At 46.9% G+C, this 15,272-nt stretch overlaps 1 protein-coding gene across 4 annotated transcripts in view; it reads left to right on the top strand.

Annotated features, from left to right (window-relative positions):
- The first annotated feature begins 9,505 nt into the window (after positions 1–9,505).
- Positions 9,506–15,272, top strand: part of LOC121284098 (ankyrin repeat domain-containing protein 10-like) — a 64,841-nt gene continuing 59,074 nt past the window's right edge. For 2 of the 4 annotated variants that reach the window (XM_041199173.1, XM_041199178.1), the window contains exon 1: positions 9,506–9,884. In XM_041199173.1, coding sequence (XP_041055107.1) covers positions 9,687–9,884 — 198 coding nt within the window. In that variant the 5' untranslated portion in view covers positions 9,506–9,686. Of the gene's footprint in view, positions 9,885–13,295; positions 13,502–15,272 lie in introns of those variants that run through there. The other 2 variants (XM_041199176.1, XM_041199175.1) reach the window with 2 other exon arrangements.

The following is a 15,272-nucleotide window of genomic DNA, read 5'->3' as shown; positions in this document are numbered from 1 at the left end:
TGTCGTAGTTTCTCCCTTGTAGCAGCCGACGTTGGTGACTTCACTTCATATACATCCAACCATTTTGAATGGGCATCGAAAATGAGCAGAAACATTGTTCCCAGGAAAGGCCCAACATAGTCAATGTGTAACTGCACCCAGGGTCTACCCGGCCACTCCCATGGGTGTAATGGAGCTGTCACTGGCAACCTTTGCAATTGCTGACATCGCACACAGAGCTTTATAAAACTCCCTATTTTGCCATCCATCCCAGGCCACCATAGATAGCTGTGTGCTATGATCTTCATTCAGGAAATTCCTGGATGGGTTCTGTGTAGTTCAATTAAAAGTAGCTCCCTTCCCTTTGGAGGAACTATCACTTGTGCTCCCCACAATAAGATGCCATCCTGGCTGGTTATTTCATGTCTTCAGTCGAAATATGGTTTCATTTCATCAGATACGGACTCATGTGACCAACCATGTAGTACTTGAGATAGGACTGGGTCCCGACTTGTCCAGTCTCTGATCTGTCCTGCACATACTGCTGAGGAATCTAAGAAATTTAACAGTAAAACAAGTTCCTGTGGGACTGGGACGTGCTCACCATTTTCTTGTAAAGGCAAATGACTAAGGGCGTCGGCATTTACAATTTGATTGCGAGGCCTATATGTGAAAGTGTATTTGGATGCTGCCAGAATTAAAACCCATTGTTTTATTCTTGCTGAGACTATGGGTAGTATAGCCTTGTCCTCACTAAACAATCCTAGCAATAGTTTGTGGTCTGCATACTGCAAACAGTACTTTAGGCGTCGTTAACAGGAGCACAGAGTGCAAGAGCAGGGAGATTTTGATGAACTTATATAAGACGCTGGTTAGACCTCAGCTGGAGTATTATGTACAGTTCTGGGTGCCACACTGTAGGAAGGATGTGAACGCAATGGAGAGAGTGCAGAAGAGGTTTACAAGAATGGTTCCAGGGATGAGACACTTCAGTTATGAGGAAAGATTGGAGAGGTTGGGACCGTTCTCCTCAGAGAGGAGAATACGAAGAGGAGACTTGATAGAGGTTTTCAAAATCATGAGGGGCCTGGACAGAGTAGATAGGGAGAAACTGTTCCTGCTCGTAAATGGATCGAGAACCAGAGGACACAGTTTTAAAATGTTTTGCAAAAGACCCAAATGCAAGGTGAGAAAAAACTTTTTCACACAGCAAGTTGTTAGGGTTTGGAATGCACTATCTGGAAATGTGGTGGAGGCAGATTCAAGAGGGCATTGGATGATTATTTAAATAGACACAATGTGCAGGGGAAAAGGCAGGAGTTAAAAAAAACGTGGAAACTCAGCACTCGTAAATGCTGTGCCATTATCGGAAATGACTACTTCTGGTAGTCCGTGAATGGCAAAACTCTGACATAGTTTCTCAATTGTAGCAGCCGAACAAAGTTAAAATACTCAGAGAGCCGGTGCAGACACGATGGGCTGAATGGCCTCCTCCTGCACCATAACGATTCTGTGAAACAATTGTAAAATGATGGCCATATACGTACTGGTGAAATTTCTTGACACCAAAAATAATGGACAGATCTTTTTCTATCTGTGGTGAACGTTCTTGATAGGTAACCTATTGGCTGTTCCATGCCGTCGTCCATCCAATGAGAGAGCACAGCTCCCACTCCGTAGGGAAATGCGTCACATGTCAGCACCATCACTTTCGTCTGGTCATAATGCACAAGTAGATTGGATGAGTGCAACAGTTGCTTCATCTTTATGAAAGCTTCTTTCTGGGATGCCTTCCAAGACCAACGTTGGTTCTTTTTGAGTAGTGAATGCAGGGGCCCAGCACATTAGACAAATTGGGTAAGAACCGCCCAAAATAGTTGATCATTCCCAGGAACGATTTGAGCTCTGAGGTGTTCTTTGGCACAGATACCTCTCCTGTGGCTCTCACTTTCTCCTCAACTGGATGAAGGCCCTGTGAATCTACCCGGTGACCCAAATAGATCACCTCCCTCGCTTGGAACATGCACTTTTTTTTAAACGCACTCCAGCTTGCAAGAAATGTTTTAAGAATTTTTCTAAATTTACCAAATGCTCTTTTCCAGTGAATCCTGTCACCAATATATCGTCTAAATAGACCACAACCCAGGGCAATTCCTGCAGTGAGCTTTCTATTGTTCGCTGAAAGATAGCACAAGCGGAGGAGACACCGAAAGGGCAATTGTGCATATTGGTACCATCCTTTGTGGGTATTAATTGTGAGAAATTGCTGGGAGGCATTATCCAACTCTAGTTGTTGATAAACATGACTCATGTCAATATAAAGGCAAAGAACTGCGGATGCTGGAAATCTGAAACAAAAACAAAAAATGCTGGAAAAACTCAGCAGGTCTAACAGCATCTGTGGAGAGGAACACAGTTAACGTTTCGAGTCTGTATGAATCTTCTTCAGACTCATGTCAACTTTGTGTACATTGTCCCTCCTGTCAGCTTAGTACACAAGTCTCGGATTTTTGGAATGGGGGCTGTCTAGTTTAGCAACTTCATTAACCATCAGTTTGTAGTCTCCACAAATCCGGACGCTTTGGTCGGGTTTAAGGATGGGGACTTTGGGTGCTGCCTATTCTGAGAACTGAACAGGTTATATAACGCCCAGTTTCTGTAGTCTGCTCGCTTCAATGTCGACCTTTTCTGTCAGGGCGTATGGCACCTGACTCGCCTTCATGAGGTGAGGGGTTGCTTCTGGATCCACATGAATCTTGGCCAACAGGCCCTGGATTTTCCCCAGTTCATCCTTAAAGGCAGTGACATATTTTCTAAGTAGCTCTGGTAGCCCACTTGCTCTCAACTGGAAAATTTCAGCCCATTCTAACTTAATCTCCAGGAGGTTTGGCCCTTTACCTGCTACCACCACCAAGGGTAGTTTTGCTGATTGGCTTCCATAATGGACAGTTACTCTGCTTATGTCTTTTACTTGAATGTCTTCACCTGTATATGTTTTTAGTTTGGCATCTGTTTCTTCTAAACTTAATTGATGTTTATCATTATTCAAATATCTGAAGGTATTTTCCCCAATTACTGTAATGGAAGCTCCTGTGTCCACTTCCATTCTAACAGGTTTGCCATTTACTTTCACTGTTACAAATGTTGGTTCTGTCTTTCTAACTTTCAGATTAAACTCCGAGTAACTGTCTGAATTTATTGTGTCAGGGTCTTCTACATTGTAGATTTCATTGGGCTTCTCCTTTTGTTTACAAGTCTGCTTCAATCTTTCTTTGCTCTGTCTCATTATATGACAATAGTAACATTCAATTTTTTAAACTGCCAATCGCCAAAAGACTGATTGTTTCCATCTCTGTTACAATTATTCTTCGATTTCACTGTTAAGTTATTTTTCTTTATTCTTTGACTAGTGGGGGCTGTTTCCCACTTTTTGGCAGAGCCTCACTTTTTTGTGCTACTTTCAGCTGAGGTTTCCTGCCAGATGTGGAGGATGGCTCCATTTTGCTCACCCTGTATTGCTTTTGAATCTCTTACTGTGCTTTCTGTGGTCAGCGCTATCTCTAGCACCTTCTTGAAATCCAGATTCACTTCCGACAATAATTTTTTCTGAATAGTGTCCTCTTTCACGCCACACACTAAACATTCTATGAGCATGTCATTCAGAGTCGCACCAAACTCACAATGTTCTGAAGCTGCTTCAAATTTGCCATGTAGCATGCAATTGTCTCACTTGGGGCTCTATATCACAAATTAAACCTGAGCCTCTGCATCATGACTGAGGGCTTGGGTCGAAACTGAACCTTCATGAGGTTCACCAATTCATCGAAATTCTTCAAATCTGGGGCACTGGGTGCCATCAAACTTTGAATCAAGCTGTAGGTTTTGTTCCCACAATTACTCAAGAGGATCATTTGCCTCTTCTCTCCCTCCATAATCTCATTCACTTGAAAAAAAGAACGTGAGGTGTTCTATACATTGAGACTAATCATCACTGGCAGGTTCATAAGGATCAATTCTTACAAATTGTGGCATTTTGAGAGGGGATAACTTCTTCAATACTTACGGAGCTTGCTACTTACAATCACTGGCTGAGGTACAGTGCCGATTTCTATCTAACTTGATGTCTTCTGTTCAGTCCTGTTTTATCCTCATCGCTAGTTTGTTGTAGGGTGGTGGAGTTGTGCAATTAATGATAGATTTGATCAGCAGAAACTTCTTGGCTGTAAACATTAAGTTTATTTATAATATACTAAGCAGCAACTACCGATGTGCTTTCAACTCCAACTCTAACTCTACACTAACTGTTGAGGTAGCATGAGCTACTCTCCTATTGGTTACATTTGATCTTGCCTAGCAAGTATTATTCTTAAAGGTACATTGCACACTAAATAAAACCAGAATTACTACACCTCCCTAAACGTCTCTTCCTCTTTTTCTGCCTGTAAGACGCTTCTTAAAACCTACCTCTTTGACCAAACTTTGGTCATCTACCCTAATATCTCCATGTAGTTCAATGTCAAATTCTATTTTATAACATTTCTGTGAAGTGCCTTGGAACATTTAATTATGTTCAAAATGCTACATAAATACAAAATGTTGTGCTTGTTGTGTTAAAGCACTTTTGAGTTTCTTTCTAAATTTTTGAAATTATTGGAAAACATCTGGCATTGGAGGTTTAAACTGTCAAGTATATAGTTTAGAGAGACAATATATCTCAGAGATAGCTGGCCAACTAAATAGGGGAAAAGTGAAATAGTTCATCATAATTTGAGTTGTGAATTGAATTTTGGAAGCTTTTCAAGTAATTGCAAGATTTTAATTACTATTAGCTTGTTGATGTATATACAGTTAGGAAAAAATGTCAATTTAACAAATACTAATTCAGTAATCCCACTGAAAGGTATTGGAATAGTCATTCTGCCACTCACTGTCCTTTAAACAAACTCTTTAAATGTCCCATTACCAATCCCTTTGGCATTGCACCATTAACCTTCTGTCATTTAATCTCTCCTGCCCCCCACCCTATCTCAGGCAGATCTTTCTTCCCACTTTCTCCCCTTTCATTTACTTAAAACCTATTGCATTTCTAACTTTTCCAAATTCTGATCAAAGATCACAGACCTGAAATGTTAACTCTGTTTTTCTCTCACTGCAGATGCTGTCAAACCTGATGAGTGTTTCCAGAATTTTCTGGTTTTGGGAAAATGTATTATCCCAGTTCAACAAATTGTTGCACAGGCCAAGTGCTTTTTACAGGGGTATGCTCAAACTAAGGAACTGTCTGGTCTACAAAGCAAGCTGAATGCTGTCTGCAGTGTTGGTAACTCATGGAAAGGGGAACATTAGCACCATCTACTGGCTAAAGGATCACAGCTAGTCAAGCATTGAAGTGACCCATGTACAGAGGGCAAAGACCTACAAAGTAATGCTCCTGTGTGGAATTCTGACAAGAGCAGAATGTCCCCTGTCTGGAATATACAGTGGCTGCACTCCATTCCATTTACCACAAAAGCAGAAGGAGAGAGCTGGAGCTTCACTAAGGAGAGTGAGAGGTAAATAAGGGGAGAGGCAAGGGAGCAAAGAATGAGAGCAATGTTTGGGGGATGGGGGTTGCAGAAAGGAAGAGCTAGATTGGAGATGGAGTAAGTAAAATGTTCAGTTAATGTGTTGACGATGAAGAGTATCTTTGTATGAAATGGGGGTGGTTGGATGGGATACAGCAGAAGCAGCAAGTGATAGACAGGGCTAAGCGATCCCACAAGCAACGGATCAGATCTAAGCTCTGCAATCCTGCCACATCCAGTCATGAATTGTGGTGGACAATTAAACAGTTCACTGGAGGAGGAGGCTCCACAAATATCCCCATCCTCAAAGACGGAGGAGCCCAGCACATCAGTGCAAAAGATAAGGCTGAAGCATTTGCTACAATCTTCATCTGAGGCTCCAGGTCAATGAACCATCTTGGCCTCCTCTTGAGGTCCCTAATTAGATCCAGAACTGCCCCCTCCCTTGTTGGGCTTTCTATGTACTGGCTAAAAAAGTTCTCTTAATGCAACTTTAGAATTTTGCTCCCTCACTACCTTGCACATTAAAACTATCCCAGTTAATATCTGGGTGTTTAAAATCCTCCATATTACTGCCTTATTATTCTCACACTTCTCTGAAATTTGATGACATATTTGACCCTCTATCTCTCCCTGACTGTTTGGGGGCCTATAGTACACACCCAACAGCGTGTTTGCTCTTTTTGTGTTTTTTTTATATTCATTCATGGGATGTGGGTGTCGCTGGCCAGGCCAGCGTTTATTACCCATTCCTAGTTGCCCTAGTTCAGGGGACATTTAAGAGTCAACCACATTGCTGTGGGTCTGGAGTCACATACAGGCCAGAACAGGTAAGGACAGATTTCCTTCCCTAAAGGACATTAGTGACTCAGTGGGTTTTGTGTTTTTTACTTCTACCCATTTGACCTCATTTGATGATCCCTTCAAGATATCATCCCTCCTCACTGCTATAATTGATTCCTTGATCAATATTGCAACCCTTCCTCCTTTTCTATCCCTCTCTCTATCTCGTCCCTTAACATTTAAGACGTATTTAGATATTCACTTGTGTTGCCATAGCCTCTAGGGCTATGGGCCAAGCGCTGGAAAATGTGATTAGTGTAGTCAGATCTTTGTTGACTGGTACAGACACGATGCCGAATGGCCTCTTTCTGTGCTGTAATCGTCTATGAGTCGATAAGATTGGCTGTCTAACGGAATAGGAGTAGGCATAAATGGCTCATTTTCTGGTTGGCAGGGTGTGATCAGTGGTGTGCCACAGGGATCAGTGCGGGGTCTTAAACTCTTTATAATTTATATCAATGATTTTGATGAAGGGACAGATGGAATGGTTGCTAAATTTGCTGACAACACAAAGATAGGTGGGAAAATAAGATGTGAAGAGGACATAAGGAAGCTACAATGGATATAGGCAGATTAGGTGAGTGGGCACAGATTTGGCAAATGGAGTATAATGTGGAAAAATGTAAGGTTGTCCATTTTGGTAGGACAAAAAAAAACAGGTTTATTATCCAAACAGTGAGAGATTGCAGAGCTCTGAGATTCAGAGGGATCTGAGTGTCCTGGTGCATGAATCACAAAGGGTTAGTATGCAGGTACAGCAAGTAATTAGCAAAGCTAATAGAATGTTGTTGTTTATTGGGAAGTGAATTGAATACAAGAGCAGGGATGTTATGCTTCAGTTGTACAGGGCATTGGTGAGACAGCGGGTGGAATTTTACGGCTCCTCTTGCAGGCAGGATCTTTCAGTTCCGCCAAAGTCTTTTGAACGGTTTTGCCACATTTTACAGCTCCGCCCCCGCTGTGATGGGACAGTAAAATTCCGCCCTACATCTGGAGCACTGTATATATTATTGGTCTCCTTATTTAAGCAAGTATGTAAGTGCATTAGAAGCAGTTCAGAGAAGGTTTATCAGACTAATATCTGGAATGGGCAGGTTAGCTTATGAGGTTAGGCCTGTATCCTCTGGAGTTTAGAAGAGAAAGAGGTGACTTGATTGAAACAAATAAAATCCTGAGGGGATTTGACAGGGCAGATGTGGAAAGGATGTTTCCTCTTTTGGGAGAATCTAAAACTCGGGGTCACTGTTTCAAAATAAGGGGTCACTATTTAGGACAGAGATGAGGGAATAGTAGTTTTTCTCTCAGAGGGTTGTAGGACTTTGGAGTTCTCTGTTTCACCCACCTTTTGAAGAAGAGTCCTTGAATATCTTTAAGGCAGACGTAGACAGATTCTTAGGGGGTGAAATGTTATTGGGGGTAGGCAGGAATATGGGGTTGAGGTTAAAATCAGATCAGCCATGATCCTATTGAATGGCGGAGCAGGCTGAAAGGGCTGAGTGGCCTACTCCTGCTCCTAATTCGTATGTTTTGAAGCCACTGATCACTGAGGCTGCAATATGGGATTTTCCAGTGGGACCACTGCAGGATTTAGTTTTCCTTCTTGCTGCAGTTCTGATCCTCCCCCCCACCCCAGTTTTGGTGGCTCTGCTCTAGCTTTTTCGGCTCTGTTCAGGGTTTTTGTTGCATGCGTCCAGGTTTATCGGCTCCACTCCAGGTCTGGCCACTCCGCTCCAGATCTTGCGACTCCACTCCAGGTTTTGCAGATCCGCTCCGCTCCGGGACTGGCTACTCCGCTCCGGGTCTGGATACTCCGCTCCGGGACTGGATACTCCGCTCCAGGTCTGGATACTCCGCTCCGGGACTGGATACTCCGCTCCGGGTCTGGATACTCCGCTCCGGGACTGGATACTCCGCTCCGGGACTGGATACTCCGCTCCAGGTCTGGATACTCCGCTCCGGGACTGGATACTCCGCTCCGGGTCTGGCTACTCTGCTCCGCTCCGGGACTGGATACTCCGCTCCGGGTCTGGCTACTCTGCTCCGCTCCGGGACTGGCTACTCCGCTCCGGGTCTGGCTACTCCGCTCCGGGTCTGGATACCACACTCCGGGACTGGCTACTCCGCTCCGGGTCTGGCTACTCCGCTCCGGGTCTGGATACCACACTCCGGGACTGGCTACTCCGCTCCGGGTCTGGCTACTCCGCTCCGGGTCTGGATACCACACTCCGGGACTGGCTACTCCGCTCCGCTCCGGGACTGGCTACTCCGCTCCGGGACTGGATACTCCGCTCCGGGTCTGGATACTCCGCTCCGGGACTGGCTACTCCGCTCCGGGACTGGCTACTCCGCTCCGGGACTGGCTATTCCGCTCCGGGACTGGATACTCCGCTCCGGGTCTGGATACTCCGCTCCGGGACTGGCTACTCCGCTCCGGGACTGGCTACTCCGCTCCGGGACTGGATACTCCGCTCCGGGACTGGCTACTCCGCTCCGGGACTGGCTACTCCGCTCCGGGACTGGATACTCCGCTCCGGGACTGGATACTCCGCTCCGGGACTGGATACTCCGCTCCGGGACTGGATACTCCGCTCCGGGACTGGATACTCCGCTCCGGGACTGGCTACTCCGCTCCGGGACTGGCTACTCCGCTCCGGGACTGGATACTCCGCTCCGGGACTGGCTACTCCGCTCCGGGACTGGATACTCCGCTCCGGGACTGGATACTCCGCTCCGGGACTGGCTACTCCGCTCCGGGACTGGCTACTCCGCTCCGGGTCTGGCTACTCCGCTCCGGGTCTGGATACCACACTCCGGGACTGGCTACTCCGCTCCGCTCCGGGACTGGATACTCCGCTCCGGGTCTGGCTACTCCGCTCCGGGACTGGATACTCCGCTCCGGGTCTGGCTACTCCGCTCCGGGTCTGGCTACTCCGCTCCGGGACTGGATACTCCGCTCCGGGTCTGGCTACTCCGCTCCGGGACTGGATACTCCGCTCCGGGTCTGGCTACTCCGCTCCGGGTCTGGCTACTCCGCTCCGGCTCTTGCGGCTCTCCCTTTGTCTTGGCGCCTGTTGAGAGCGCGGCGGGGGGGGGGGGGGGGGGGGGAGGAGGCGGGAGGAGGAGGAGGAGGAGGGAATCGCGGCGCCGGCGGAGCCCAGAGGCACCGAGTTAGGGAGAAGCGGGAGCCGCGGCCGAGCGCGCCCCCCAAAACCCCCCCACGCCACCCCGAGAGGCCCCGAGAACCCCGCGCCCAGAGCGCCCCGGGAGGCAGTGAGGGTGGAGCCGGGGCCGAGCGCTGGCATGGCGGCCTGGGAGCGGGAGCGCGGCTTCTCCAGTGAGGAGCTGCTGGCGCTGCGCTTCCCGCTGCACCGGGCCTGTCGGGACGGCGACACCGGGGCTGTGGGCTCGCTCCTCGCCGCCTCGTCCCTCACCGACATCAGCCTGGAGGACAGCTTCTACGGGTGGACCCCCCTCCACTGGGCCGCTCACTTCGGCAAGGTAAGGCCGGCCTGAGGCCGAGCGAGGGCCGCCTATGGAATCTGTATGCGCGGCTGTACATTGTATGGGGCCTGACTGCATCTGTCCATATGTCATGTGCAGAATGTGAGGTAAGGATGGGAAGCGAACTATTAATAACCTCGTAAACAGCAATAAAATACATCAATATGTATAAATCTCACCTTATAATAAACATAAACATTTTACTTTAAAAAAAAAAAAAATTTTTTTAAAACCCTCCTCTACGTTAAAATCGTGTATCTGTGCACTCCTTGTCAACCTCGCCCGGTCCATGTTTACCTTCCTATGTAAACATGTCACGTTGTAGTTACACCCTTCTGCCAGCAGGGGCACCACATTCGCTGCTGCTGCCGCCGCCGCCGCCGCCGCCGCCGCCGCCGGAGGAATGCGACAAGCCCGGGCTTCACGTTGCCATTGTAAATGTGGGCGATGGAGTCAATGGTGGAAATTTGTAAAAGGAACGACAGAAGATATGGCTTGAGCTGTGGGGCTGCACTCACCAGGGCAATTATCTGTCACCCTCCTACCCTGCTTAGTCCCCAACGCTATCATTGATTGCACCTAGTTATCCGTCTCAGCAGTGAGGCTGGTTAAATATATCTACAATATATATTAGTCAGCTGACAGGAGGGTGCAGCTACCAGTGAGAAAAAAAAAATTATACAGGCATTTTCTATTACAAATCCGAGCATAGGAATTAATTATGGACAAGTTGACAAGAAGTGTCTACAGATACAAGTTTTTAAATACATTAAATGAATGTATTTATATATAGATCTCGACCTCTTTGTAAATATTATGAATAGACTAATATAAACTGCACATGTTTATATATGAAATAAGTGAAAGTGAAGTTGAATAATCCTGACATTATCTTAAAGCCCAGCTATAGGTTACACATAGCTAAAATAAAACTACAATTAAAATGTTTTGAATATGAATAAAATAAATAGTTAGATATATAGATTGAGATTAAATTATATAAATATAACTAAATCTTTTTAAAATCTTGTATCCAGTTACATTTTAGGTCCACTTTTCTATTATCAATTCCTGTGTGCACATTTAAAGTGGAAACTTCTTATGTAAACTTGTCACGTAGTAATTATATCCTCCTGCCAGTGGTGGCACTGCAATGTCATCACTGGTTTGGAGGTAATTGGTGTGACAAGTTTACACAGGCAGTTTCCATTATAAAAGTGGACATGGTGATTTCTAATGCGCATATAGCAGGACATAATGTCCAACTTTAAAGCAGGAACTTAATTATACCTGCACTGCCCCCAGCTTGTGCAATGACCCTGCCCTGACCCCAATCCATTGCACCAGAACACCACAGCTACACATGGTCATACTTGCTCCATGTGCAATACCACATGAGATTGATTTACATATCTTAACATGTGCCTAAATATATAAATATAAATTTAACATCGATACCTAAGACATAAAGGAAAGTGTTTATTGCCTTGAATAACCTAACTATTTTTTAGCATCAAATTAGCAAATTACCATTCCCCCCCCCCCCCCATTTTAAAACAAAGTGCCTGGTCCATTGCAGATTAATATTTTTCTACAACAATTTGCTCCTCACGTCACTAAATCCCAGTGTCCTAGGATTTCCCATTCCAGGCCTTCAGTTCCTGTTACCACCCCCCTCACAACACACCAATTGGATTTTATGTCATGGACACCTGACCTGGTGGGCGCTGTGTAATATTGAGCCATCTCCAGCAATGAGGACAGCAAGCCATCTTGTATGTCTAGCCATCAGGACAACAAGCCATTCCCAGCAACACGGACATTGATCCCCCCCACCCCCACCCCTGCCCCCGGCAATGGGAATGTTGGCCCCGACCCCAAGGCAATGGGAACATCAATTCCTCTCCCCCCCTCCCCCCCGGCTCCCGTGGCATTGGGAATGTTGTCCCTGCTCCAGTGGCAATGGTAACGTTGATTCCTACCTCGCAGCAATGGGAACATCGATCCACCCCCCCCTCCAGCCCTGCAGCAATGAGCACATTGGTCCCCCCACCCTGCAGTGCCCTGGGACCCCAATTTTTATCTGCCCACCCCCACCCTTTGCCGGGACCCTGATTTTGCACCATCCGTTTGCTGGGACCCTAATTTCTCTTCTCCCCCGCCCCCTCCCCCAAAGCTGCTGGCACCCCAGTTTTCACCCAAAATCCCTCCATCCACTAACCAGGACCCCAATTTTCCTCCGGCCACGAGGACCCTGATTCTCCCTTATCTCCGACCACCAGGTTCCTGATTTCCATCCCACCCGCCCTCCGACCACCAGGTACCCAATTTACCCACAGGCCACCAGGTCCCCGATCCTCTCAATCCCCCCCCAACCACCCCTGGTGGCCGGGAGCTCAGATTGCATCCTGCCCCCACCCTCCCTTAACTGGGACCCCAATTTTCCTCCAACCTCTGGGACCCCGGTTCTCTCCCCCCCCCCCCCCCGATTCTCCCCAGCTTCCTCTCTGGCCACCGCCCAGACCCCAATTTTTCTTCCCCTCCTGCAATGGGGCTCACCCGATTTCAAACCATGAGGATCGGCATGCTTGGCAAACTGCCATAACCAGGGATCGGCTCACCTTGGAAACTACCGTCACCAGGGATTGGGAATGAAGGATGCCTTAAGGGAGGGTTTCACCTTTAGCGCTTAGCACAGAGGAGACTCGGGCACTTAGACACCGCTGCAAGGAGCAGAGAGGATAGTGAGGACATTGAGCTGAGCTGATAGGAACATACACATCAGCAGACAGGATATGCCCACACGGTATACACTGAGCACAAGTGCCAAAGTCAGCTAGCCTGTCAGATTTCCTGTGAGCCCTTCCCCTATGAAGGAAACACTAAAATGTTACACTGACATGGCCCCTCGTGGTCTCATGGATGATGCCCCCAGTGAAAGTGTATGTTCTGCTTTCTTCCCATTTAAAAAGAGCGTGAACTTTTGCATTGGAGCAGCGTCTCAATGCATTGTAAATTCACTGGCGGACGCAGCCAACAGAGCAGCTGAGGCGCCATGTTATTCCCAGTATCTGCACTTGTTCAAAATTTACACCTTTTCCAAAAAAAACAAATTATTTGTGCTGTTTGCTGTCCAGTTCCCCAGACCTCGGTGCAGTGTTGCACTGATGTAATGGTTGCTTCTGAGTTTACTGAGAAAAATGTGCAGAAAATGAGATGTTAGAATCACACACATTAAGCACCCTCCTGCCTAATCGACACTTTACTTTCAATGAGGATGGGAGGAATGCCTCCAAACTGACAAGACTCTGTATTAAGTGCTGCCCTTCCTAATTCACTTTGTTCCTGTATATTGTTTTAGGTACGCTCTAACCTTTTCTTTGTACAAATTGTTGTGAAGATTATTAGGTACTGGATCGCAGTGCTTGAAAGTACAGGTTGATTGGTTGATTACAGCTTTGAAATTTGATTGATACGCTGCGAGGCGGGCCATCAGAAGCACTGGAGCATTCATTCTCTGCTGCTGGCTAGCTCCAAGACAACCGTTTGTACAGAGGTAACATCCATTTAAAGCTAGAAACTGCAAGGAAAGGAAGGAACAATGTTTTCACCCAGTACGTTCAAAACAAGAAACCTTGTGTTTTACACTGAGCATAAGAAATTGCTAAATTAATACTGTGGTGTTTTGTACAAAGGTATGGTACGTTTCTGGGCACCCCATTATAAAAAGGATGTGAACCCAATGGGAAAGGTGCAATGTAGATTCATAGAGATTTTCCACAGGAATGAGAGGGCTGAGTTAATCAACTCCAACTTAGAACTTTCTTTGCTCTAGCTGAGAGGGTTAAGAATTTACTGAAAGGAGGTTTTCAAGGATACAGGAAGGCATATATTGATTAATTCTCATTGAGACTAATAACAATAGAGCGCAAACTTAAATTAATCACCAAGGGAGCTTTAAGGGGAAGTTAAAGCAGTACGTTTGTGTGTAGAATGTGGAATTCTCCCTGTCACAAAGCAGGATTTATTTTGAAAGGGAACTGGAGCCACCTGGGGATACCTTGAAGTATGCAGGGAGCGAGCTGAACAGATAGACTAGAATAAAAAGGCTATGAGGGTAAATAACGTCAAAGGCACAACAATGGCCTGCTCTACATCGAAACAATCTGATTTTATTTAAGAATTGGTTCTGCTTAGCAGAAAATTGAATTCTCCTCATGCAGTGTGATTTATGCTTCTTAGGAAACGCTTTTTCTCCCAATTCCCTGACAATTTAGCAGCACACGATGGTCTGCCATATAGCCCATGAGCAGATTTGAACAAAGAAACTGCATCCAGTATTAAGGGTGTTGTCCAGTGCTGTGGCACCTGTTGTGTTTCTGATGGAGACCTTTTGGTATTCTTTTGTTGCTTTCCAAAGCCTACAGGTGACAGCAATTAAATAGCAAAAGCTTTTCTACACTGCCTGCACAAAACGAAGTGATTATTTCTAAATATTTACCCAAATGGTAGGGTTCTGGTGTTTGATGCAAATTACTCCCAGACCTACAGCCTGACAGTGTGTCTGTGTGCGTAGGGCATTGGCTAGTCTCACTGTGTGCAGTTGGAGACTATCCAGTTTCACTGTGTGTGTGTGTGTTTAGGTGACTGGCTCGTTTTACTGTGCATGCCTGGGAGACTGGCACGTATCACTGAGCGTTTGGGGGACTCGCTCGTTTCACTATGCGTGTCTGGGGGACTGGCTAGTTTCACTGCGAGTGTCTAGAAGGCTGGCTCGTGTCGCTATGCGCGTCTGGGGGGACTGGCTCATTTGACTGTGCGCGTCTGGGATCTGGTCGTTTCACTGTGTGGGTCTGGGGGACTGGCTCGTTTCACTGTGCGCGTCTGGGGGACTGGTTCGTTTCACTGCGCGTCTGGGGGTCTAGCTCTATTCACTGCGCGTCTGGGAGACTGGCTCGTTTCACTGTGCGTCTGGGAGACTGGCTCATTTCACTGTGCGTCTGGGAGACTGGCTCGTTTCACTGTGCGCGTCTGGGGGACTGGCTCGTTTCACTGTCTGCGTCTGGGGGACTGGCTCGTTTCACTGTGCGCGTCTGGGAGACTGGCTCGTTTCACTGTGCGCGTCTGGGGGACTGGCTCGTTTCACTGTGTGTCTGGGGGAATGGCTCGTTTCATTGTGCGCGTCTGGAGGACTGTCTCGTTTCACTGTGCGCGTCTGGGGGTCTGACTCGTTTCACTGTGCGCGTCTGGGGGTCTGACTCGTTTCACTGTGCGCGTCTGGGGGTCTGGCTTGTTTCACTGTGAGCGTCTGGGGTACTGGCTCATTTCACTGTGCACGTCTGGGGGATTGGCTCTATTCACTGTGCGCGTATGGGGGACTGGCTC

This window comes from Carcharodon carcharias, chromosome 11 (genome assembly GCF_017639515.1).
Source record: "Carcharodon carcharias isolate sCarCar2 chromosome 11, sCarCar2.pri, whole genome shotgun sequence".
NCBI lineage: Eukaryota > Metazoa > Chordata > Chondrichthyes > Lamniformes > Lamnidae > Carcharodon > Carcharodon carcharias.
The sequence above is the reverse complement of the archived record's forward strand: the minus strand, read 5'-3'. Positions and strand labels throughout refer to the sequence as shown.